Source organism: Sceloporus occidentalis, unplaced genomic scaffold (assembly GCF_023333645.1).
Source record: "Sceloporus occidentalis isolate IW3139 unplaced genomic scaffold, rSceOcc1.0.p SCAF_1, whole genome shotgun sequence".
Taxonomy (NCBI): Eukaryota; Metazoa; Chordata; class Lepidosauria; order Squamata; family Phrynosomatidae; genus Sceloporus; species Sceloporus occidentalis.
The window spans coordinates 157,481,327-157,507,971 of NW_028316981.1; the positions used below are offsets into that span (position 1 = coordinate 157,481,327).

The window sequence follows — 26,645 nt, forward strand, 5'->3', positions numbered from 1 at the left end:
TACTAAGTTTTAAAGAGCAATAGCAAAGTGCAAACTGATGGATTCCTCACCTCCTATACTAATCTGAAGACCATGAAATTAAGATACAACATTAACATTTATGAGACTTGCTTCTTCATTCTTTCAAACATGGACATTCACCAAATGTTCCATTTTCTAAAAAAATTTTGATATTGGAATTTGACAATCAAAATTTGCCATCAGAAAATTGATTTCAGCTGTTTTTATTGGTTGTATGATCATATAGTTCTGTGGTCCCACTATGGCTGCATCGGCACTATAGAAATAATCCAGTTTGACACTACTTTAACTGTCAAGTGCTCAATGGTATGGAATTCTGAGAATTGTAGTTTAGTGATATATTTAGCCTTCCCCATCAGACAGCTCTGGTGCCACAACAAACTGCAACTCCCAGAATTCCACTGCATTGAGCCACGACAATTATTTCTACAGTGCAGATGCAGCCTATGATACCATATTTGAGACATAGGATAGGTCTGACCTCCCCCTCTGAGGATAAAGAGAGATGTAACGTCATGAGGAAAAAATCAAACTCGAAAACATTCTGCCAGCCTCAGCAGACACTCCATAGCCCTCATCTGCATGAAAGCCCTGATGTGAGATAGTAGAGGGGGAAAGTCAGTTCAATGAGTGGTCACTGGAAGTGTTGGAAGAGGCTTTGGATCCTCAGGATCTAATGCCATTCCAGTCCCCAGACATGTATCCAGCAACAAGACAAAATGTATACCAACTCTTAAGCGAGCATAAATAATAATATTTTCTGTTCATTATTAAGAAGGGGAGGGAAACCTTTATTATTTTTCTTTAAAGAATGGAAGATTATAAAAAAAACACTTGTTTAGTGGCAGCTGGTGGCTTTCATGTCCATCCATGTTTTGTATTGACTTTGGGATTTAAACTGCTGCCACACTGCAGAATTAATGCAGTCTGACGCTGCTTTAACTGTTAAGGCTCCATCCTGTGGAATCTTGAAATTTGTAGTTTGCTGTTGCACCAGAGCTCTCTGACAGAGAAGGTTAAATACCTCACAACATTGCAGATCCCAGAATTCCATAGCACAGAGTGGTGGCAGTTAAAGCAGTGTCAACGTGCATTATTTCTGTGGTGGAGATGCAGCATAAGGAACAGATTCATCATTCCCATGTCAATCCCATCACTGCCATTGCATTCAGACCTATTGCAGCAGAGCCTAAAGTATGCTGAGACTCCAGTATCAGAACACTTTAAACTGGCGTGATACCAGTTTGCACCATTTACAACTTAACTTAAGATATTTTTTACTAGTCGATTACACAAATGCGGTGATGCATGATGCATGAGTTCTTTTTTAGGTTTTGTGTCATTTTCACATGTGATCTTATGGTTGCATTTCTCATCAGTGACTTTCCATATCCCTATTCCCCACCTTTTCTATTTTTATCTATTGGTGACAATGATATGTTTACAAGGATGACGTTGACTTTAGAAGTAGCTACTTCAGTCACCTGATGTTTTCATAACAAAAATTGTAGGAATATTAAAGTGTTCACGATACCAAAATTCTTAGTGGTATCACTGGATAATGTTTTTAATGCATTAATATGTCTATTTCTCATGATACATGCTCTAAGTTTGTTGCTAATAAAAAGAATACATTTATTAATATAAGCTTTAATTTTATTATTGGTAGTGGTTGCATTATTTCTGCAGTTATTTCTTTACAGAGTATCAGTCTACTACATTTAAACAGCAATAGCAAAGTAGATAATAACAGATATGCAGAGTCCTACAGTATTAAGGACTACATTGAAATGGGGATAATGCTAATAAGATAGAAATGATGTAAGAGAAGTTCAGAAGTTCAGGAATTGTCTTCAGGCAAAGGAAAAGCAGACAAACAATTCAAGCAAGATAAACAATGCTGGTAAGAATAGTGCTTGGAGCCCAGCAATGTCTATATACATATTTATAAGGAGGATATAGGTGAGTATTGTAGATCACAGAAGATTTACAGAGAATATATTCATGATGCCAGATGACTTTGAGTATTATGAGTGATTAATTACACACACATCAATTAAGGATTGCAAGTGAACCTGTATAATAAATAAAAGAAGTAGAAGCTCTGCCTGCAATCAATGGAGTTTATCACACAGGAGGAATTTCTCTTAATTTCGAATGAAAAGAAAGTGGGGCCAGAATGCATTCACATGACTTCACTAGTTCAGTGAATTTATGTGAATTCGGATTGCATTCAAACTGACTTTCCATTGCCTGAAAATAGCTTGCTATTGCCCAAAATTGCGTGTGATCACCTCTCATGCAATAACGTGAAACCCCATGATTGCGTTCAGATTGCCATTGGATTATACTTTCAATTTCCCTTGTCTGATAAACTCCAATGCAGCATTATAAGGCCATGACACCCCAACCTTTAGCAGTACTCTAGCATTCCTGTCAACTCCAATTCAGTCCAGTTCTTCTGTGTTGAAAAGGGATGTAAATCCTTGATTTCACTCTTGCACGCAAGGATGAATATTTGCAGTATTTTTCTCCTTGGTGCAAGAAACAACAAATGTTATTTCATACTATGTTTCCCATATGTGAACATCTCAGATTTTTTAGAGGAGAGGAATTATTCTGTATAAAAAAATGTTTCAACTTGGTGCCAATGAATATTCCTGATATGCCAAACCAGGCCAAGTATGATAGAGTCTTAGAAACTGGATTTAAGCTAGGGATGGGAATTGTGCAGCTTTCCAGATGTTTTGGACTCCAACTCCCATCAGTCCTCAGCACTGGCTGTGTTGGCTAGTGCTGTTGGGACTTGCATTCCTAAACTTGGAGAGCTAATCCATCTTGCAAAGCATTATGCCTTACCATATCTTTGGGTTCATTACTATATCCAAATTCTGTTGTGTGTAAAAATATATATATTTTTGCAACTTTGAAAGCACTCTCTTGTTTCTGGGTCCTGTTTTTTGAAAGCTTTGACCTGGCTTCAGTCTGTTTTCAGACTTTATCCACCTTTTTCACAGGGACAACCCTTGAAAGTCACACTATTAATTTCTGGATTAAAAAATACAAAACACAATTGTTTTGCCCTGAAACAGAATTGCTGGTGGGCCAAATAGCAGTGACTACCTGTTATACTGCTGCTGCTGCTGCTGCTGCTGCTGCTGCTGCTGCTGCTGCTCCTGTTTTAACATATACCATATTATTTATTTGAATGTGGCTTTTCTCCCAAAATTGGGTCTCAAAGTGGGTTACAGTTTAAAAGAACAATACAATTAAAAACATACAAAAAGTGAACAATAAAATAGAATTAGACTATTCACATTATTAAAACAATTGAAATCTCCAGTAAAAAGAATAAAATGCAGTTAAAGAAAAGTTATAGTCTATGCTACATCAGGGGTCAGAATCATGTAGATTCTTTTTATATAATATTGCCAAAATCTGACCATATCTCTCCGCCTCTACTGCCAAGATCCTGGTCCATGCCCTAGTGGTCTCACGACTTGATTACTGTAATGTCCTCCTGGCTGGGCTTCCTCTTTCTCACCTCCGTCCTTTAATCTCTGTTCAGCGTTCAGCTGCACGCATTATCACACCCGCCCACCTCTCTGACCACATCTCTCCTGCGTTGGCATCCCTTCAATGGCTCCCACTCCTTTTCCGCATTCAGCATAAGCTCCTGCTGTCAACGTTTAAAGCCCTCCATGGACCTTATTTCTCCTCACCTTCCCACTAGGGCCCTCCGTTCTGGTAGTCAAGGTCTGCTGTCCCAGCCCAGGATTTCCTCTGCCCCATCTCGGATTTGCCCCTTTTCACTCGCTGCCCCTCACTCCTGGAACCTTCTTCCCCCGCGAGTAAGAGACATCACTTCTTTAATCAGATTCAAAATGGAGTTGAAGACCATCCTGTTCAGAGAAGCGTTCCCAGGCATTGCATAATTGTCACTTGCTATTTGATGTTCTTTGTTGCCTGTTTTATTGAATCATTTCCTGTATTGCTATGTATTTTATATGTATTATCCTACTAGAAAGGCAGGCTAGCTCCAACAAGCCTCCCTGGAAGAAGATTAACCATCCACTAAGAAGCCAAGCCCTCCCTCCAGTCCATCTCCCCTGATCCAGGCCTCGGAGGTAGAGAAGAACTGCTGGCCCTCATCCCCTTCCCCACCACCACTCCCTTCTCCTTTTGTGTCATGTCTTTTTAGATTGTAAGCCTGAGGGCAAGGAACCATCCAATTAAAAGGATTGTATGTACAGCGCTGTGTAAATTTACAGCGCTTTATAAATAAAGGTTAATAATAATAATAATAATAATAATAATAATAATAATAATAATAGCTCATTAGATGTTGTTGAACTACAGCTCCCAGCAATCCTATGATGAGGATGGATGGCCATTACAGATCAAGAACATCTGGAGGGCTGCACCATTCCCAGCCATGCACTACAATAATTAAATTGCTCCAGCACTGATTAGAGGCAGTACTGGGAAGTAAACACTGGATGGTTTTATTGAAACGTGAATCATAAAGAAAGGTGACAGAGATCAGGCTGAAGTGGTTCTGTGCTACTTTGGCGGAGGAGGGATGTCTGCTTTCAAGAGGTCATTCAATAATAGTACAGTTGCAAAATGAAAGAAGGTTACATGGACAGTGCTGAGCTGAATGGTCCAATGGCCAGACTCAGCAAGCATAAGGCAGGTTAGCATATTTAGTGCAACCTCCCTGGCACTGAAAATAGCAAGGTCTAGTTTTTGTTTCCAGGATGTTTCCAGGGTGTGTCACTTTGACTGCAGCTGTTTATTTATAATGAAGCGTGCAGCATAATGAAGTGTGTGTGTGTGTGTGTGTGTTTGTGTGTACATGTGTTTCCAGTATTCCTGGCTTGTGGTTGTTGATTCTCTAGTAGAATCCATTCCAATTTTAATCAAGGCAACCTCAGTGAAAAATAATAGGGAGAGACAACTAGGAGAACATGGCCTTTAGAATTTGCAATGCCTCATTTTGGCTGAGCTCTTTGATGCTGTACATCACTGTGCTACATAAATAATTAACAGGTAGGAAAAGGGGAAAGAGAGAAAAGAGAGAAACATGGTGAGTCAGAAACCTGTCACTGGCCTGAAAAACAAAAATCACCCTGAGCTTCATGTCATTCCCACAAAATTGTGGTTGCTTTACCAAGCTTTATTGCAAATGGGGTTCAGGTGCATTTGGTCATCTCTTGCTGTTAAACTTAACACTTTTCCGGTTCACTAATACTACAGGAAATGTTTGATGCTTTAATTGGTCTTGGAAGGAAAATCATCATGCTAGGCATCAGACCAACTAGGTTTAAATGTGGAAAAAGAAAAGGTGGAGCAAATCATATAAGGGCATATCAAGTCATTGCTGCTTTTTAGTGTAAAGAATTGTGTTTGCTTCATACTTCTAAACCTTTGTTTATGTTACCTAAATTGCTCCAAATTGACATTGATAGTGGAATTAATTAATCAGCTCAAGGGAGCAACAAGATGGCTTTTCAGTAACTTTAAAAAGCAGGGATATTTTGCCTAGGTCTACCAGTTATGAGAAACTAAGGCCCGAGACAGACGGGTGGAAAGCAGAGTGGCAGCACTGATTCTAGGGTTTGGGAGCATGCAACAACCACCCACACCCAACCCCTAGTTTGTATGGATGCTGCCAACATGGCAGCCTCCCGCCCACACGAGGACTGCCATGATGACACAGGTGTCGCGCCACATTCATATGTTGGGGCACCGCACTTGAGTCATTGACACACCACAGTGTGCTAATGGTGCAATGATGGCAGCGCCTGCATGCACCAAAAACAACCAAGTTTTTCCGGGTTCTTTTTGGTGCAGAGGGAGCCCACGCAGTTTGCCTGCTGAGACTTCCTCGGGAGCTAAAACAGACAGTTCCAGCCCACTCTTTTGGGGTGGTCTGTCAAGCCCCTAAAAATCCAAAATGCAAAGGTACAAATGTAGTTTACTGATAAAATAAAGGGCTTGCTACATTCACGCAAAGTCACACACTCATACAAGAGCTAAAGAAATAAAGGTACAGTGCAGCCTTGCCTTATGCGGGGATCCGTTCTGCCCCCCATCCCGTCAGGCAAATACCACGTAAACTCGAGCCCCATTCATTCGAATGGGGCTCGTGTTTGCGGCGCCATTCCCTGTGTTGCAGTGCGGCTTCCACGTAAAGTGGAAGCCACGTATGGCGCACCCGCATATAGAGCAGGCACGCTTTATGTTAAATGGGTTAGAGATTAGAATAATGGGACTATACATTATCAGTGCAAAGACCAGGAGTCCAGGTCAGAGGAAAAATTACAGAGAAGATGGAATCAGATTGCTATCAGCAATTCTGAGGACTCTAGATGAAATCATGTCTCCTGATTTCACCCAAGACTGAATGGCCATCTGTTGGGGGTGCTTTGATTGTGAGTTTCCTGCATGGCAAGGGATCAGAATGAATGGCCCCTGGGGTCTAGTCCACCTCTCAGATTCTATGATTCTACGAAAACAAAGAGCAGTACGCTCCTTTTTAAATGTATTTTTACATGTAGTTTGGTTTAAAATGAAAATTAAAAAAGTAACTAAGTTCCTGTCTGCACTGGCCAGAATACTCCAGGGGCAGCCCAGAGTAATCTGAGCCTGTAGTTGCCCTGACCTCTCCCACCCCCATTATCTGAGGCCCTCTGTTCCAGTGCTGGTCTGCTGTTCACATGTATCCTGCTGTGCTGTGTCCTTCACTTCTGAGGTTAGAACATGGGTGACCACATGGCTGGGTGTCCCATTCTGACCTCAGAGCAAGTGGTGCACTGCCGTGACAGTAGCACTGAGTGACACAGCAGGATGCATTATACACAGCCACCCAATGTTCCCGGAAGATCGTAAAAAAACAGGGAGGTTTTTTAGTTCACATAAGTGGGGTCTATCGTCTAGTCTGTTCTCCCTAGACCTGAAGTTTGGTCAGAGGTATAGTTTAAAATTATGTAAATGTTTACCAATATGGAAGCTTTTTCTAAAATAAAAAAGTAATAAACTGCAATATATCCAGCAAAAATGGCACCACCACTAGACATATCCATATTGTATGCCCCATTAAAGGCTTCTTCTTTCTTCAGAATTTCAAAATGCCTTCCTAGGCAACATGGTAAATATGGCATTTTTATGCCTGAGCAGAAAGACTGCAGCAGTGTCAACCAATGAGTCTATTAACTAGGTTCAGCTGTTAGCCGCTCATGTTTGCCAATAGATGGTAAGGGTTCTTGACCTTCTACATTGGAAGAGTCTGGGTGACTGAAGGAAGTGCCACAGTTTTCCTTTGCAAACTGCCTCTGCTTCTGAGCTGCAATTATCCCATAGTCTTCCATCTACTGAATTACCCTCTGGCCACTAACTTTCACATTTTATCATGAAATGCATCCAGCTGTCACTTCTTTATACAGCCATCAAGGAGACTGAACACATAGCTCACTTGCTCTCCTCCTCTTTCTTTTTCTGTCTTTCTGAAGTCTATATACAGAAATTTTGACAATGGGCTTCAGTCCTTTGAGATTATGACTTTGATTCATTGACAGGTGTGGCAGTACCTTTTGAGACATGTTTCCTTGTGTACATGGCAGACAAATGAAAGAGCAGGGGAAATGGCAGGATCATGTTGGTTCTCATAATCCTTGCAAAAAGTTGACTTTGTTGCAATGATTCTGCTATTACCAGTGAGCCCAGGGAGAGGGAGTGTTAACTGTGGCTGGTTGCAGGGATCGCACAACTCCCTTGTTGCATCATGTCCCCTGGCTGTTGTGTATTTCCAGGCACAGTTCAAAGTGCTAGTGATGACCTATAAAACACTATACAGCTTAGGTCCAAGGACAGCCTGTATTTCCCTGAATGAGCCAGCCTAGACCTGAGATACTCAGGAGAAGGCCTTTCTTTCATTTCCACCACCTTCACGGGGCATTTTCAGTGGTTTTCCCTAGGCTCTGAACTCTCTCTCTAGGGAGGCTGGAATGACACCTTCTTTGCTGTCTTTCCATCACCAGGTGAATACTTTTTTTTTAATTCCAACCAATTTTTAGAACTGAAAGTTTTTAATAAAAGAATTTTTTTAAGAGGATGCTATATTATATTGTACTGTTTCTAACTGCCTTTCATCATTTTGAAGTATAAGCTTGGTTTTAATATTATTAATAGCTTTATTCTATTTTAATATCTCTTTTTTGCTTGTTTTTAACTACACTATCGTCATTCTAAGACTGCATCCACACTGTAGAAATAATCCGATTTGACACCACTATAACTGCCATGGCTGAATGCTATGGAATTCTGGCAAATGTAGCTTGTTGTTGTTAAACTGGATTATTTCTGAACTATGGATTCAGCCCAAGTCCAATTAAGTAAATAATAGAGAAGATTCTAGAGAGAAAATTAATGCTTAGTAGTGAAACAAATATCCCAAATTCAGACTTTGGCATTTCAACTTGAAAAGATCACAAGAAACATGAAAGGTTTCTCTCTACTGTGAGATGTTGGAGAGATGCTGCCAGTCAGAACTGGCTGCACTGGGACAGACAGACAAATAATCTTGCCTATTGTAAAATAGCTTCCTATACAACTGAGTTAAGGGATGCAAATCTTGGTTTATTTTCTTCCATACAGGAACAAAAAATGTCAAAGGGTTTCTCACACTGGGGTGAGATTAGAATAGATTATGCTCATTTTTCTGTGATTTTTACAGTTTGGGGTTTAAAAATTATTTTTGTATTGCATTTTATTTGTAAAAATAATTATTTTTCATAAGGCCAAAAACCCGCTTTTGCACAAAAAATGATTTTTTTACAAGATAGACAAATAAACAAGCCTTTTCTATTGCTGTTGCTGACCAAAATAACAAACGAGGATGTCTTTTTGCACTTGCACTGGGGGGGAATCACATGCGGGTTCACAATTTATTTGGACAGGGTGTCTAGACATGTCAAGGATAACAAAATATAAGAATATTCTTTACATCCTTTGCAGAATGCATCCTACGCTTTGACAGTGTTTACTTTAAAGTTACTTTTGCCTTCCTAATACAAAAGAGCCCTTGTTGTCAAAAATCAATGGATTTATCATTAAAAGAACACTTACTCCCTTGTTGCTACAAGAAATAGCTGATACACTGCCTGGTGTAATTCTCAACTTCTTCTCACAGAAGATATATCAGTGTACAGAATCTTACCAACTGCAGGAAGAAAGAGGAAGTATTGTTAAAATGAAGGAATTATGGAACATCACTTTGACAACCGAGGCTGAAAACCTCTAACCTGAGTACTGTTGCTGCATTCATGTGTCCTTCTAAATCATAAAAATATATTCAGTGATAGCTGTGTTGACTATGCAGCAAAATACCACAAAATCCAAACTCCAAAAGCAGCTAAACCCTTTTGGGCCAACGCCAAAGCATATAATACATTATAAAAGCTTTTGAAGCTTCACTGGCTTCTTGATCAGGCAAAGATGTTAAAAACCATACAGGAGAAAAATGGTGACAAGGTTAGAGCCACAGGCCTACGTTTTGCCATGAAATGAAATGAATTTCTGTCTGCTGCTATGTAGTGAAAGGCACATCACTTCAGATCTGGCATTCATTGACTGTTCATTATAAGACTCGTGTGCGTGTGTTGGTGTTGGTGTGTGTGTGTGTGTTTTAACCTGGGTTATGTACATAGGAATATTAGATAAAGTGAAAAAGTAATGGTATATGCCCCATACTGTATGTACTGTGCACAGAAAGGTTGTAGCAGGTAGTTTTAATCTGCAAGTGGTTGCCCATTCATTCTAAAAGATGTTTTATTCATTAAATCAAAAGCGGAAGACTTTTATTACACTGCAGTAATGATACAGTTTGGCACGAGTTTAAGTACCACAGCTTCATCCTACAGAATCCTAGGATTTGTAGTTTTGTGAGACACCAGCACTCTTTGGCAGAGAAGGCTTTAAAACCTTGTAAAACTAGATATCCCAGGATTCCATATGATGGAGCTACAGTAGCTAAAATGGTAACAAACTGCATTATTTCTACCATGTAGATATACACCCATAAGCCCATGTGTTAATTCCCTCTGCTCAGAGGATTTTGTGCTCTGTTGGTCAGAATCTAGTCTCAAGCATTGTTGCAAAATTTGAATATTATGAATAATAGCAATGTTATTAATGTTATTAAGACTGATACATGTCATCAACATGTGGACTACATTGGCAGTAAACCATCAATATTAATATCTATATTAATATAGATCTCATAGATATATGTATATAGTTCTATATAAGCATTGTCCAGTTATACTGATGGATATACAGTCCGTCCTCGCCTTATGCGGGGGGATCCGTTCCGGATCCCTCCGCATAAGGCGAATTCTGCCTATGCTCAAGCCCCATTGGAAACAATGGGGCTCGTGCGCGGCGGCACGGCAGCACAGGCGCACACGGGGCGCAACAGGCGCGCGCGCCCATTCAATTGAATGGGACACGCCGCCCCTTCCGCCCCGCGTGCGCGCCGCAGCTTGAGCACGTATGCTCAAGGCCGCATATGGCACGCCCGTGTATGGCGCGGGCGCACTGTATTTTGAATGAAGTTGCACAAGGAGATAACCTATATCCTTCCTTTGCACAATACCTTCACCCCAGTGTTTGAGAAGAGGCAGAGGCTGCAACTTCTCCAGCAGATGTGCAAGAGCAGTCGAAAGGCACCCAAGCACAGTCCCCCATGGGCTTTTCATATGATTGCTTTGTTGTGCAATTATGCATATTTGCTGTACATCATGATGTTCATACTTCATCTCAAGATTCTGTTTCTGTCACTGGGAAAACATTCTTCTGAAGAAAATATGATCCTTCAAGGGAAAACTTTTCTATTCCACAGGCATTTGGGAACTTACATTTTGTAATGGCCTTTCTGTTTCAGCACTGAAACAGTGCTGTTTTTCAATTAATGTTTTTCAATTAATATTTTATATGCTTTTAATTCTATAGAGAGTTTAAGGTTTACTTAACTCTCTGAGATACATAGATATATATGAACAATATTTGGTTTTACTTCTACCTCTTTTTATCCTGTAAACTACCTAGAGTCCTACTTTGTGGTGAAAGGTGGCATATAAATATTGATTGATTGACTGATTGTTCCTGGGACACCTATTGTATTGTTGTTTTGAGTTGTATTTCTGTTTTGATGTTAGGAAAGTATTGGAGGGGGGGGAGAGAAAGAAAGATTGCACTTTTTTTTTTTTACAAAAGTCCCAAACTGTTTATTGAATAAAACCTCTCATGTTTTCTCACTTTGTCAGTGAAGATTAGAATATTTGAAAGTACAGCAAGCCCTCCACCCACATTCACTGAATCTTGAGATGCAGGGCCTCCAATGCACACTGAAAAACCCACCCCTTTTTTCCTTGAGAGAACACCTCTCTAGGAATCTCTAGGTCCTCCAGTGCAACTCCACGGCCAACATCTGGTAGAAATTAATAAAATTGCAATGAAGTACCGACAGATGCCTAGAGGTTTGTTTTCTCTAGGTCCTCCAGCACAACTCTGCTGAAGGTTGACTATAGAGTCACCTTGGAGGGCCTAGAGAACATATTAATCAAATCTGTGAATAATCAAATCAGCAAAAGTCAAAGTCGCAAATGTGGAAGACCAGCTGTATTCTTTCCATCCCCCTTGATCAGACCTCTTCTTTCCAGGCCTTCAGAAAAGCTCTGAAGATACACCTGGATTTGGCTTAATTTGAGGGGTGCTGCTTTTATTTGTCATCACTGGTTTTGCTTAATTTTATTGTTGTATACTGCTTCCTTTATCTGCTGCATTGAAAGAATGCCACTCTGAAAGAGTTCCTAAAATAATTGTAAATAAAAGAGCCAATAATATTTTACTCTGGGGAGAACACAGCTTCAGATACTCTATAACATTTCAGTATTTTATGTCTTAAATAAAACTCATAAGGTGGTTTTGTTATGAAGGAGGGTTCCTTAATAAATTAAGCGCTTTGCTATAAAAATGCAATCTGACAGATGCCAGTCTGCTAAGATGACTTTGGAGGGTTCCGTCCTTCTAATTATAGACTGTTAGCGTATAGCATCTTCACCCTAAAATCTTGTATAAAGGGAAGGCTCATTAATTAGCAAGGCAGGAAGGATGTGATTTCTTATTTTAACAAAAAAAAAAAAAAAAAAAGTCTGGGAAGACCAGACATTTGCTTGAAAGTGTATTTTCTCATTGGCTGGAACATTCTGAGTGAGTTCTCAGTGCTTTCCACACTCCCACTGTGCACACTAAAGGGCATTAGGCTTCACTGAGCAGCTTTATTATCATACATTAACCTTAACAAGGTAGAACAATCTTTTTCTGCAGTGCAAGGGTAATTAAGTCTAAACACTCTTGGCCTTTCCAGGATATGTTCAGCAAAAATAACTATTGTTAATCAAGCCACTTCTCTTTCCCTTCCCCTCTCCAAAAAAGATAGCATATCCAAGAATGATGCTAAGTGCAAATAATACATAGATGCAATTTTACTACAGTTTTTGAATGCATATTCTGACTCAAACAATGGGTTATCTTCTGTGCATGCTCAGGCTATAGAAACTTTGTTGTTGTTGCTGCTGCTGTGTGTCTTCAAGTTGTTTCCAACTTATGGTGACCTCAAGGCAAACCTATCAATTTTTATTTTTATTTTTTTGATCAAGATTTGTTCAGATTTGTTTTCCATTGCCTTCTCCTGAGAGGCTAGAGTAATGAAAATAGTAATTTATGTCTTTTCTCAGTGGCAGAAAACCTGTAACCCTTCAGACAAAGTTGGGCTTCCACTCTCATTGGCCAGAGCCAACATGGATCATTCACCCCCATCTCCCAGCAGCCTCAACCAACATAGCCTGTCAGGAGTGATGGAGCTGTAGTTCAACAACATTCTGGGCCACCAATTTTACTCCCTTCCTTCAGGTTTTATGCTTGGTATACTGGCTAAGAAATTGAGCTGTGGACTAAAATGTTCTCAGCTTAATTTAGGTCTCTCATCTGCAGTGTTGGGATTGTAGCATTGGCTAATGGATCATAGTGTTGAGATAATGCAGATAAAGCAATTTGTAAGCAGTCAAAATGCTATGTGTGAGATGCACCATTGACACACAGCAGCTGCCAGAGTCTGCACATCCAGGCAGACCCAACTAGCTAAAGCCAGCCCTGCCTGCCCTTCCCCAAGGTTAGCATCACCAAACCCTTCAAGCAGTTTTCTCATCAGTTACCAGCCCCATATCTTGCACTGGTATTTGGTTGCAGCAATCCCAGTACTGCCTTAGACAGTAGCACTGGCACACATCCACTAGCAACTGAACAGCCAATCAGTACCAAGCAGCTACCATTTTTTGAGTTTTATAATGTGATGTAACAGCATGCCAGTATAGCATCACTGCAGTGGATGTTCTATTTAAACGCCTTTACATATATTCAGCTTCCATAGGAAACACATCAGTGCTTACAATAATCAGGGCCGGGGGAGGACTGCTGAAACAGTTGTCCTGGCCAGATGGAAAAAAATTGAAGACACACCAATGCTGTTTCGGTTGGCTGGATGCCTCAAGCTCTGAAGTTCTCTTAGTGTTTTGAAGCAAACATATAAAAATACCTGGCCTGACATTAATTTACATCTGTAGCATTTTATCATCTAACTCTGAACCCAGTTGTTAGCATCAACTAGAATGGAGGTTAAATTAGACATTTATCAGGTCCCTCACTTTAAGTCCTATTGTATAACAATTATACCAGCCTTTCCAGACTTGAGTCTAAATCCAGTTGTTAGCCTCCAACCAGAGCAGACCAGTGAAACTTACCTGAGTTTTGACTTACCCAATTCTCTTTCATTCAGTGGGTCTACATTTGTTCAGACTAACAATTGGATTTATGTTCTGGTGCACTTCATATCCCAGACTACACTTCAAATCATTCCATGATGGCTGACAATAATGGGAGTTGGAGTCCAACACAGATGAAGGGTACTAGATTGGAGACACGTGTTTTACATTGTAGTCAGTGACAATAACATTCATATTGTGAACCTGAATGCTATGTTCTGATATTAATTTTATTTTTATTTATTCCCTAGATGATGCATATTTACTGCAGGGACTTAATATTGAGGAACTCTACCCCGAAACCTCTAGTTTCATTACATATGATGGGTCAATGACAATTCCACCCTGCTATGAAACAGCAAGTTGGATACTAATGAACAAACCTGTCTACATAACAAGGATGCAGGTAAAATGAAAGACATTCCTGAGTATAGAAAAACTAATTTCATTCTTGTCTTTGTAGTGTCATATGTGAAATCAGAATAAGCTAGATATGTTTAGCTAATGCTGGCCAGTTATTTCAGGTGTGTGAACATCAGACTTCCTTCAGTCATTTACCTAGCATATTTGACACCCAGAGTGGGTCACTTTTCTAACATTCCCCAAGAGAGGTTGGGGAGAGCTATTATTATTGTTATTATTATTATTATTAACCTTTATTTATAAAGCGCTATAAATTTACACAGCGCTGTACATACAATCTTTTTAATTAGACAGTTCCCTGCCCTCAGGCTTACAATCTAAAAAGACACAATATAAAAGGAGAAGGAAGTGGTGGTGGAGAATGGGATGAGGGCCAGCAGTTCTTCTCTACCTCCAAGGCCTGGACCAAGGGAGATGGACTGGAGGGAGGATTTTATTTGTATTCCAAATAAAATACATTAGCCATGCTGGCTGGAGGATTGTGAGCATTCCTATCTGAAAAAGTAACTTTTCCAAACTTTCTGCCAGACACACACAAAGAAAGAGACATATAGGCCTTTCAGACTATCCATTAATAATCAGGTAGCTGAGCAGTCATGGCTAGAAGATGCCACCCAATAGCCTTAAGCTCCCTTTGAACATGATAGATTTCTCAGGTGGGAAAACATCTACCTGAGCCAGACACTCTCTGAAGCACTCAGGCTGCATACCAGTTTTTCAAGATATGTGTGAGTAATCCAAACTGATGTTTTGCTAAGTATGTCCTTTATTTCTTTGAAACAGAGCTGCATATTAGCCTGCCTATGATCTACAGGTGCCAATCTTACAAGACAGCTCCATGTCTTTAAAAAGAAATGTCATAAGATGTCACTGTCACTTCCTTCTAGCACCTCCAACAGTGCCTCATGCCTAAAGGGCTTATCAGACAAGTTGGACTGGATTCAGTTTGAAACACACCACTTAAAGTGCTTACAGCCTCTTCTTGGTTCTTTTCTTTTTTTTAATTAAATGATGGGCATGCAAAAAAAGTTTGATGTATTGCATTTACCACAGGTGTAGCTATGTAGAGGGCCAAATTGAGAGAAGTGCCCCCAAAATAAGAATTCTTTCCCCCTAATGAAATTTCCTGCAGTTCCTAGTTTCTAGCATTGCAGTAACTTAAATCTTCAGTTGAACATTTATAAGTACAGTTTAGGCATCCAAAGAAATGGGAAGGCAAGGTGACCAAGTGAATGTGAACACAACAGAAAGAGAAGAGTTCTAGTTGTGAATGGTTTTTAATTTGGGGATGTAAATCAGGCACTCTTCTTGGGTGACAAGCATCCTATTATATATCATCTAGCCTTCCTGAGAAATATGTGTGAATCTCCCTTATTTCAACTCCCAAACTGCCTATGTGGTCTCTCACTCTCAGGATCGTGGCTGTTGTCTGTAAGGTACAAAGGGGCAACATTCACGACACATTTTATGTCAAAATGGAAGACGTCTGATACTTCTCCCCACAGATGAGAGGCTGTACGTATGTACAGTGATTGAGACTTGTATTCTTGACAGCATACTTACTGGACAATATGGCCTAGAGTAACACAGAATGTGCTGGTATCCCACAATTTGGCAGTGACATCATGTGATCTCCACATAAAAAAATAGAGTGAATAAAGTTCAGGGTTTCTAAACACTAAACAAAGGGGTTAATGGGGAAGCAGCCACCAGCAGCAAGACATGCACAGTGGACCCTTGGTATCCACTGGGGTTTCATTCCAGGACTCCCCGTGGGTACCAAAATCCATGGATAATCAAGTCCCATTAAATATAATGGCACAGTAAGATGGTGCCCCTTGCATAAACTGGCAAAATCAAGGTTTGCTTCTGAGAATTTCTATATTTTTAAATCCATGGATAAAAAAAATCCATGGATATGGAGGGCTAACTGTATTATATATTCAGAAAGCATTATCACAGCTTTCATAAAACAAAACAAACAAGCTTCATTTATATACCACTTCATACCACCTAAGCAGTGTCTAAATGGTTTACAACTGTAAGCTAATTTGCCCTCAACAATCTGGGTACTCAGATAAAAGAAAGTTGTTGCTGCACCTATGAAGCTTTCAGAATGTAACGAGTTCTGCTGCAGCTCTTATGAGATTGAGGTAATATATCCAGTTTAAATCTGAGAGGATTGGAAGGTTAAAATGGAAGTATATTTGATTCCCATCTTTGGCAGTTCTTACAAGATCAAGTTGATTTATACGGTTTCCAGTGATCAAGGCAGTTCCTTGCAGTTCCTCGATCGTGATTACTAGAAATAGATCAAAAATTAGACAAACTAAGCAATTACATTTCAACATATGCAATTTGCATAATATTCTAAAGATTATAAAATTCAGCCTTTTGAATGGTATGGAATGTTTTTGTATGTGCAAAGTAAACATAACCCTGTAACAATAAAGGGTCAAGGTGTTTTTTTATGAATGGATGGCTCCAAGTTATGGTTCGCTCCAATGTTTTCTCCCCCTAAATATCAATGGATGTAAATCATGTCCTGTGGATCCATTTCTCTTTATGCAGATGCATTCATTAAGATTGCTAAGCCAGAATCAGCCTTCACAAATTTTTCTGAGTATGAGCGACAACTTCAGACCAGTCCAGCCTCTCAACAATCGATGCATCCGAACAAACATCAACTTTAGTTTACAAGGGAAAGATTGCCCAAACAATAGAGCACAGAAGCTACAATATAGAGGTAGGTGCCAGATTTTGTGCATATTGTGAAAGGGTTCTTTTGATAATTTTGTTGCAACCAGCATGGGAGTATGGGACACCAAGTCAAAAGTGATAGCCAGGGTTTTCCATATTACTGAGGTGACTGATCCTCTCTGAGTTTTAATCTAAAATTTACAGGAAATTTCCAAAGTGCTAATCCCTATCCCCCAATATTAGGTTCAGCACCTTGGATAACTCCTTTAAGATTCAAAATAAAACCCAGTTTTATTAAAATTCAGAGTAAAATTGGGATCTGATTCACCACCCTACTGATATGGAAACCACCCTACTGATATGGAAACCCTACTGATATGGAAACTGCATGCCAGATTATTTTTTACATCTAGGCAAATACAGTACTGTCAGCTCTGACAGATACCATCTCTCTAGAATCTCAGACAGCAGGACCCTTCTCACCCCCAATCTCTGTCCACTGAATTGGAGCTGCCACAACTGATCCTAGAATTTTTAATATACAAAAGACGTGTTTTTCGCTAAACTATGTTCAGACATTATCAACAGGCTTCCAAACATTTCAAAAAATAATGTAGATAGACAAAAAATATAATATCATATGACTAGATGCCACATGAGGTCTTACACTTAGGGTGGCTTGAAGGAGATTGAAGAAAAACATGGGATAGCTGGACAAATTCTCTCTTAAAGCGCTGGTATTTTGCAAGCTGGTGTCAAAGGCCAACTGCCTGTTATGCATAGCATATATTGCAGTAGCTGAATGTACTGTTCAGGGAGAAAAGGAAGCAGCCACACATGAACAGCAGAGAAGGTTGTTGTATCCTGGGTGTTTGAATTAGAAACCCTATTAGAGGCAGTCCTCCTTCATGTCCTTAACATTAAGCGATGATAACAGGTAGGAGAAATAATTATTCAATCATTAGATTGCATAAACTGGACATTGCAACTCTTACAACTAGTCTGGCTACAATGTTTGACTTCAGGTCAGTTATCTGACATTGATGGCATCATAGTCTCTAATAAATTAGGAGTGGAAAAGAAATTTGTTGAGGTTGACATTTCCCACAAAAATATCCATTTTGCACATCCCAGGACTGGTAACAGAACAAAGCACACCTTCCTGCAGAAATCCACACATTTCAGCTTTAGTTTATCAGAACAAATGTGTGAAATATGTACTCTAGGAAAGGTGTGGGTAAAAAAATGCATAATGTGTGCCAAAATAAAGGTCTCACAACCCAGTTTCAAACTGAAATAGGACAAGAATGCCAGTGAGCTTCTAAGAAAAGCAATAGACATGAAGCTGGTGAGAGTGTGTGTGTGTGTGTGTGTGCGTGTGCATGTGTGTGTGTGTGTGTGTGTTACTAAATAAATCCTGGGGGGAAACAGGTTCAAAAATATAAAAGGTACACAACAAAGCAAGCAGGAGGAGTTGGGGGGGGGAGGAAGAGGAAGGGAAAGGGAAGAAGATAACATAGGCTGTCATCCTGTTAGGGACATCCATACACATAGTTTTCCCTTTCACATGCATATTGATGTCATTTTTGGAAATATTGTGAGGGTTGGTATGTTCTTCCTCCCTCTGCATCACTCAAAGCTCCCACACACACACACTTGCTGAACAGCCAGGCACAGGATAGGCTTGGATACAAATGTCAATATCTTTATGGCTGTAATCCTGTCTGACTCAGCATATAATACTACCACTCCTGATTTATTGAAAATCCTATGAATACCACCACCACCCCAGCCATTCCCTGCTTTGTGTGGAACAGGCAGGATCACAAAACATCTCCTGTTAGCCAGATGTGAAATATTTGTTTGTTGAATTTATATCTTGTCTTTTTCCTGAGGTGGAATCTAAGACAGCTAAGTGATGGCATCAGCACTGAGATCCACCAGAGTCCTCCAGCGGTCTCAGTGCTGCTATAATCATTTCATGTCTGGCTATGAGGATGAAGCCAGATACGTCTAAGATCCTGCCTGCTCCTCACAAATACAACTGTTTCATGTACAACCATGTGAATAGAAGAGCTTAAGGATCCATAAAAAACCAGCAGGAGTCCAGCAGTTATTTCCAGTGCTTTAACCTGCCTTAGGAGGCTTAGAATATTCTTAGTTGGGGAGGAGGAGTGGAGGAGGGAAGAATTATTTCTTAATGATGGGCCTACCCTCTATGTTCTAGGTACAGTGCGTGCATGCGTGTGTGTGTCTGTGTGTGTGTTTATCTGGGTGCCATTGTGAAACCTATGTGTTGTTGTTTCTTTCAGTAAATGAATGGCTCCTCAAGTGATTAAGAGAAAAGGAGGAAGAACTCTTAACCTCAGTGGAATGCTACTACTGTGAATTGACGTGATTCAGAATGCCCCAGCCTCATTCAGTTTTTGGTCTTTGTACTTCATAGATGGCAGACGCACAACTGTGCTCCAACAAAAAAGGAGGTCCAGTTGGGAATTCAGCTAAATGAAAATTATTCATATGATCGGTTGTAACAAACAAACAAACAAAAAAGACAATATCTCCTGTTAACATGATTACAATTTTGATACTGTTTTCCTGAAACTACTATAGCTCACAAACAAAAGACTTTTCAGACTTTGTACATATGAAATTCCTCTGCTGTTCCCCTTCTCTCTTCCTCCCCTTCCCATTATCCTCCCCATTTAAAAAATGGTGGTTCATTACCGCATCCAAGTGGATTTGTGTTCTGTGTGCCAAGTAATCCTTGGAAAGCTCTCATTATATCACTCTCATTACTGGTTACTGGCAAAGCAGAACTAGAAGATTGTAAGGAAACTTATTTCTGGATCGTGATCCTTCTGTTTATTTAATAATGGACAGATACTGAGATAAGTATTGTAAATAGATCACTGAAGAATATAAAGGAAATTGAAATATTTTCCCATCATCACGTATCTGTAGTAGGAACTGCCAAGACTGAATTTAATCCATTTTTCAGTTTCTTGTTTTACAAAGGTCATACATTGTGTTTGGTTACTGTTAACAATTCAATAAATGTGTTTAACAAATTAATTTACCCCACTTGTTTTGGTTTACTTTTTCCTCCCTAAAATGAAAAGGTTGTAGAATTCTGACATTTAAACACACACATCTAAATTTATTTTATTTGGCTTGGCTGAAAACAATTGAGAATACATTTAACTAAAATAGCCCAATTTTAATTCCAGTATATGTATAATCAAGAATAACGTTTATTATAAAATATTGTAAGATGTCTTAGTCCTCATCCAGACTATAATAAACTGAGCCAAAGGTTCTCAGAAAACAATTTTTCTTTCTCTTTTTTCATCCAACCTCTTGGCATCTAGAAATTGAAGACCACATCACACAGTTCTTCCAAATATTTTTCTCCCACAGAAGCCTAGATCTGGAGTATTACGAAGTATGCAAAATTCATACTTCACCTGTCAGCCCCTGTCCTCCTAAAAAATGTTGGAGACTTCCTCCTGCCACCACCACAAATTTAGTGAACCAATCCCTCCTATTTCTCTCCCCATAAACTGAGTGGAAGATTTCAAGTGGCCATTTAGACTCAGCATTAGTTCATAGCATGCCCCTGATACCAAAGTCAGCAACTAATTTTCATTGATCCATATTCTGAATCAAGGACATTCTAAACTACCAGACCTAAAGTACCATCAGCATGGGTTTCCTGCATTGGCTTGCTCAGGTTCTTTAACTTTCTCCTCCCTAGTATGAACAGCAACAAAGTGTTTGGTTGAATTCTCCACTTACATATATTTGCTACCCACACAAATTCATATGCCTAAGGAAAGAACTCAGTCTTTGTTGCTATTTCTTTAGAGATGGTAGGTACATTGACAAGGGTCTCCTTCACACTTTACCTTAAAGCTAGACATTACAGATTGATGATAAGTTCATTGTTTGTAGGCTGAGTGCTGATATAGGGTCACTATTCACTGGAATAGTGAAACATGATTTCACAGGCACTGTCCAGTAATTTCTTGGAGCATCCACACTACTTTGTTCCATGCATCCTTACACAAAATCACAACAATTTCAACAACTGAGCAAGAAATCACATCGTAGGGATGGTAATGTTTGATTTTACCCATCCCAATGGGTGTTGGACTCAGGGAAAATCCTTCTGTTTTTCTTCCCATGCTGTCAAGAAGTATGGAGGAAAACCCAAGATAACAGGAAGCTATACAGAAAATATGCAGGGGTAGAAAATTCAAACAAAGATCCACTAAACAGTGGCACCTTTATTGGCCAAACAAAATGCACAATATACTTGTTGCAAGCTTTCAAAGCTCCTCTGGTTACACAGTTTTCTCTGGAAACTACGCAGCTCTCATTGAAATGTGCACAGCTTTTCCAGTTGACATGTAATTGGTACTGTTTTTCCACAACTTTCCTTCCCTTCTTCTCCCATCCAGCCCCAAAAGTGGACAGAAATCTTCAGCTGTGAAAGGACATTGCAACTGTCAAACCATCTGGGAGCTGAGAGGGAGAAGAGAAGTTGCTTTCAATGAAAGCAGTGCAGCTTTCGGCCGGGAATTAGAAAAAGTCCCAACAAAGCTGTGGGAACTTCATGGGTTGGTTTTTTTTCTCCCTGCACCAATTCCTAAAGGGTCAGAAACTCCAGTTTCAACTCTATTTGATAAATTGGCACATCTCCATCCCATCCCTATCATTTCATCCCAGCCAAGTTCTACTGAGGTTGTATTACTGGGAAATTGTTATATCTCTGAAAAAGAAGAGCCTCCTTGATGGAAGGCATCTGGACCTGATTCCATTCTGGCAAGTTCCTTAATTGCAAAGGTCCTTGTCCCTGTCTGAGTCCACTGTTGAAGCCTACCAGCTTAATCATGTATAAAATCTGTTGTTTCTCTCTAGTTCTGATCAAGTCAAAAGTAGATGCCTTTGGGCTGGATTTTTGAAAACATTTTAATGGTCATTTACTGTGTTTGATTACTGGCAAGAACTCAATAAATGTGTTTCATAAGTTAATGTTTGCTCTTGTGGGATTCTGAGTGCCTTATTTAGAAAATAGACTTTGCTTGCCCTCACAATCAAACCTTTCTATTCCCTCTCTCCTCACAGACCTCTCTCTTTTTCTATAAGCACCTAGATTGCTAGAGTCAGTGGAGACATGAATGGTCAAATTCCAGGGATTCCAATCACAATCTGTTTTACAGACATATGGAGCTATCTGTATTGAGTAGAGGAGAAAAAATACTAATTGGTATATATTTTGTTGGACATCAACTACGGGGGGGGGGGACAGGAAGCTGTCCTGTGTTTAGTGAAAAGTGAATTAAATAGTTTCACAACATCCATTTTCACCCACAGGCTGCTGTGACTTTACAATGTATAGGCATCAATTATCAGTTGTGCAGTGGTAGCCAGTGGAGTGACTGATGAACAGTGGGATGCTCTGCAGATTTGCAAACTAGCTAGGAAGTGCAGGAGCACCTAATGGACATAAGAGGTGTCTGATGCCCATCAGAAATGTCTGCTCATCAGAAGTGCTCAGATGTGCATTTTTCAAACTTAACCGGGTTTGGTCGTATTCCTGCAACATAGTTATGCAAAGTTATGAAATGTAGACTGTGATGTAGGAACTCATCCAATATTTTTAAAAGACATTTTAGGCATTTGAGAGTATATTATGTAATTTTTACAGAATTGATATTTGACACTGGTCATAGAGGAAATGAGTATTTGCACTCACATGTAAAAAGAAAGGAAATAGCATATTAGGCAGCTGTTCGGCATTTGAATTGCCACACACACCCCTTTTTTCACCACCTTGTTTATCAAGCGCCAATTTTTGAACATCTGATATGCAATGTCACAAAGCTAAATGGGCTTCTGTACATGACTGTCCACCTGCTTCCACCCTGGCCCTTGAGCATCAAACTAAAAGGTTTTGGAACATATTTAAGCTGTGTCTAAGCTGTTTGGCTACCCTTTCCTCTTGCATGACAACCCTAGCACCCCAATGCCTATTCCTTGGTAGAAGGTCTATTCTTCTACTGCAAATTCAAAACAACCAATCTTGTTGCTGCTCCCTTTGCAGGAGGTCACTCTAAGAGCAGCAACTGAGCAGCTGGCTGAGCAGTAAATAAGAAACCTCTCACCAGTGCCAGCCTTGCAGTAAAGACCAATGTAGGCAAGGGTCCTCTCAGTCACTGCTCAGCCAGCTGTTTGGTTGCTGGGTCCCAAGGTGACCAGGTACAAATGGAGAATCTTGACCCCAGCATGGAAGAATTCTCAATCCTTCTTCATTGAGGAGGAAAGGGATGCAGTCAGTGTGTGTGCAGGAGTTTTTACAGATGCTATGTGCTCTGGAGACTGATGTGGACTGGGAAAGGGATATATTTTAAGATCTCTCCATGGAGGGATTTCCTGCATGCAAACTCCTCTCTTTCTCTTTCTCTTTCTCTTTCTCTTTCTCTTTCTCTTTCTCTTTCTCTTTCTCTCTCTCTCTCTCTCTCTCTCTCACACACACACATGCATTCAAACTAACCATGTGACTTAGGTCATTCCCCCTTTGAGACTAACAGACATTCTCTCAAAGATTTTCATCTGAACTGTATGTTTTCCATGTTTCTCCTCTCTCAACTTTCTTTAGAAAGATGGTGACATAAAGATTTCCTTTTACCTGAACTATTCACTAGCTAGATTAGGATATTAGGGTATTCTATGTAAATGTAGATTAAAATAAAAATAATAAATAATAAAAATTTTATTTGTATACCGCCCTTCCATTGATCAGGGTGGTGAACAACACAATAACAATACAGAAACACCATAAAAATACAATACAATCATATTAAAAACAAAATTAAAACACCATCAGCCGATCACCATTGTCATCGGGGGGGGGGGGGGGGAGACCAGCTGGAACTTCATTCGGGGAACGCAGATTAAAATAAGAAGGTTTTTAGTTCCTTCTTAAACTGGGCCAGGGAGGTGGCCGAGCGGAGCTCTATGGGCAGCATATTCCAGAGGGCCGGGGCGACGATGGAATATGACCTCCTCGTTGTGGAAGTTAGTCTAGCCCCTGGGACCCTCAGTAGTTGCTGCCCAGAAGTTCTGAGGGTGCGGGGCGGAATGTATGGAGAGAGGCGGTCCTTCAGGTATCCTGGGCCCAAGCCATATAGGGCTTTATAGGTTATCACCAACACCTTGTACTGTGCCCGAAAGCGGATGGGCAGCCAATGCAGATCTTTGAGTATAGGTGTAATATGACTGGCCCTGGAAGTACCAGTGACCAGTCTGGCTGCCATATTCTGTACCATCTGTAGCTTCCGGGTATGGTATAAGGGTTGTCCCATGTAGAGCGCATTGCAGAAATCCAATCGAGAGGTTACCAGAGCATGTACCACCGTTTAAAGCCCATTAGTTAACTTTTGTTTGAATTTGAAGCTACCTGTGTTGTTCTTGAGTCAGTCTCAGTTCTTAAGAAATACCGCCTTATCACACTAACAGGCAAATGGGATTTAAATGAGAGTTAAACTAGAGAAGACCAGGAAACGTCATGTGATAAATTTCAAGCATTTCCTGGTTTTCTCTCGTTTAACTCTCGTTTAAATCCTCTTTGCCCGCTAGTGTGATAAAGCAGATAGTTAGGCAAGAACACATTTTTGCTACTCTGCTCTTTTAAAGGTAGATCGTAACAGGCTTGGCTTTGACATTTTTTATTTATTTATTTTTTCCCCTTACCAAAGACTGAAGCCTTTAAATTGCTCCACTATTTCTGGGGGCAGGACCTCCAAGGATGAGGCTTGCTCCCTCTCCCCATGCTGATGATGAAAAGGACAGGATGGCACATGGGAAACAAAGCGCATGCCAGGGGGCAGCGCACATGTGGGGAGATGGAGCAGTGTGTGTGTGTGCGTGCGCGCGCGCACAGCAGACTGAGCAGTGTGCGCAGGGACAGAATGGCATGCGCTTGCAGAGATGGAATGGTACCCACGGGGGGGGGGGATGGAGTGGCACATGTCTGCAGGTGAAGGAGTGTCAGGGGGGATGGAGCAGCACACATGGGGAATGGAGTGGGTGGGTTGGTAATGCCAACTGGCTGTCACCCCTTCTAGGATGTCACCTACTGCAGGCTACACACACTCCAGTGTCACTACTGCCAGAGAGAGACAAAAAGGAATGAGAACAAGACAGATGATACTCTGAACCAACTGATCTTCTGGTATGAAGCAGTATATAAATGAAGATTGCTTGTTTTTGTTTTGTTTGTGTGCAAACAAGAATCAAGGAACACGAGAGACACTGCAGACTGGGTCAGCTAGAAAAATTAGCAGTAGCAGAACATGTTAAAAACCATCCTGGGAATAAAATACTGTTTGAAAACACTGAAATTCTGGACCATGCCAACAACTACCATGTCAGGATGCACAGGGAAGCCATTGAAATCCACAAACACCTGGACAATTTCAACAGGAAAGAAGAAACCCTTAAAGTAAGCAAGGTCTGGCTACCAGTCTTGAAAAAAATGCAAGATGAAGACTCAACAAATGCAAATGAGAAATCTCCCAGGGTCAGGGGTTTCCCAGCAGACAATGAGCACTAATCAAGCAGACACTAATCGTCCTTTGCATAGCCTCCCACCCTGAGGTCTGCCAGTAGCAACAGAACAAGACATATGCAAGTCACTCCTGCCTTCCCAGGTTCACAAAGTATGTATATATTCCCAACTCCTTTCCATGCAAGCATTCTCTGAAGATGCCAGGCACAGTTGCTGGTGAAACATCAGGAATAAACTCTTCTAGAACATGGCCACATAGCCTGAAAAACCCACAAAAAACTATTCTCCACTTCTCCTTGTAATTTTCTTCCCAGGTGAGACTGGACCAGATGAGTTTGCCTATCATTAGATTTCTTTCTGCAGGACTTAGATTTCATTTTCCTTAACTTCACTTATTCTGAAAAGCTTCTTTTGCACAAATGCAAAACAGATTATTGGTATTGGTTTCCTGTTCAGAAACCAAGGCAACCAAATTAAAACTGAAAAGGCTGCTAGTTCCAAGACTTGTTGGCAAATAAGGTTTACTGACATTGCCAAGTCATCAGGATATTAAAATAGTAAAACAATGAGGAGAGATTACTGTGTGTTTGAAAATGGTCAGAAAATGTAGGAAATCACTTGCATAGACACATGAGTGAAGACAAATTTTTGAAAACTATTTACAAAAGAAAAGGGAGGACCCAGAGTATTCACTTTCCTTCCTCCCTCCCCAACTTGAACAGGATTCAAATATTTCCCCAATACTTCTCACTTAATTAAACAATAATACAACAGCAAGAGAGACTAATTTCAATTCTTTGCTTCCTTTCAGGAATAATTTGAAATGTGACAGTAAAGACTAATAAGTGACATTTTCAGACATTGGATGCCAATGTTTTCCCAAACTGAGGACCCCAGTCATTAAAAATTTATGTTGTGCATCTCTGTTTCATGATAAAGCTATAGAAATGATTTTTTTTGTAGATAACATTTCATCCAAATGCCATTCTCCCATCCCCAGTGGGGGAAATGTTCCAATGAGCTTGCCTTATTGCTTCTATTTT

At 40.2% G+C, this 26,645-nt stretch overlaps 1 protein-coding gene across 1 annotated transcript in view; it reads left to right on the forward strand.

Moving 5' to 3' along the window:
* CA10 (carbonic anhydrase 10 (inactive)) overlaps nt 1–22,038 on the forward strand; it is a 442,916-nt gene extending 420,878 nt beyond the window's left edge. Inside the window, exons 7-9 of the mRNA XM_089478517.1 lie at nt 14,156–14,310; nt 16,899–17,073; nt 19,340–22,038. Of these exons, the coding sequence (XP_089334643.1) occupies nt 14,156–14,310; nt 16,899–17,073; nt 19,340–19,362 (353 nt within the window). The 3' untranslated portion in view covers nt 19,363–22,038. The remainder of the gene's footprint in view (nt 1–14,155; nt 14,311–16,898; nt 17,074–19,339) is intronic.
* Nucleotides 22,039–26,645: the final 4,607 nt, after the last annotated feature.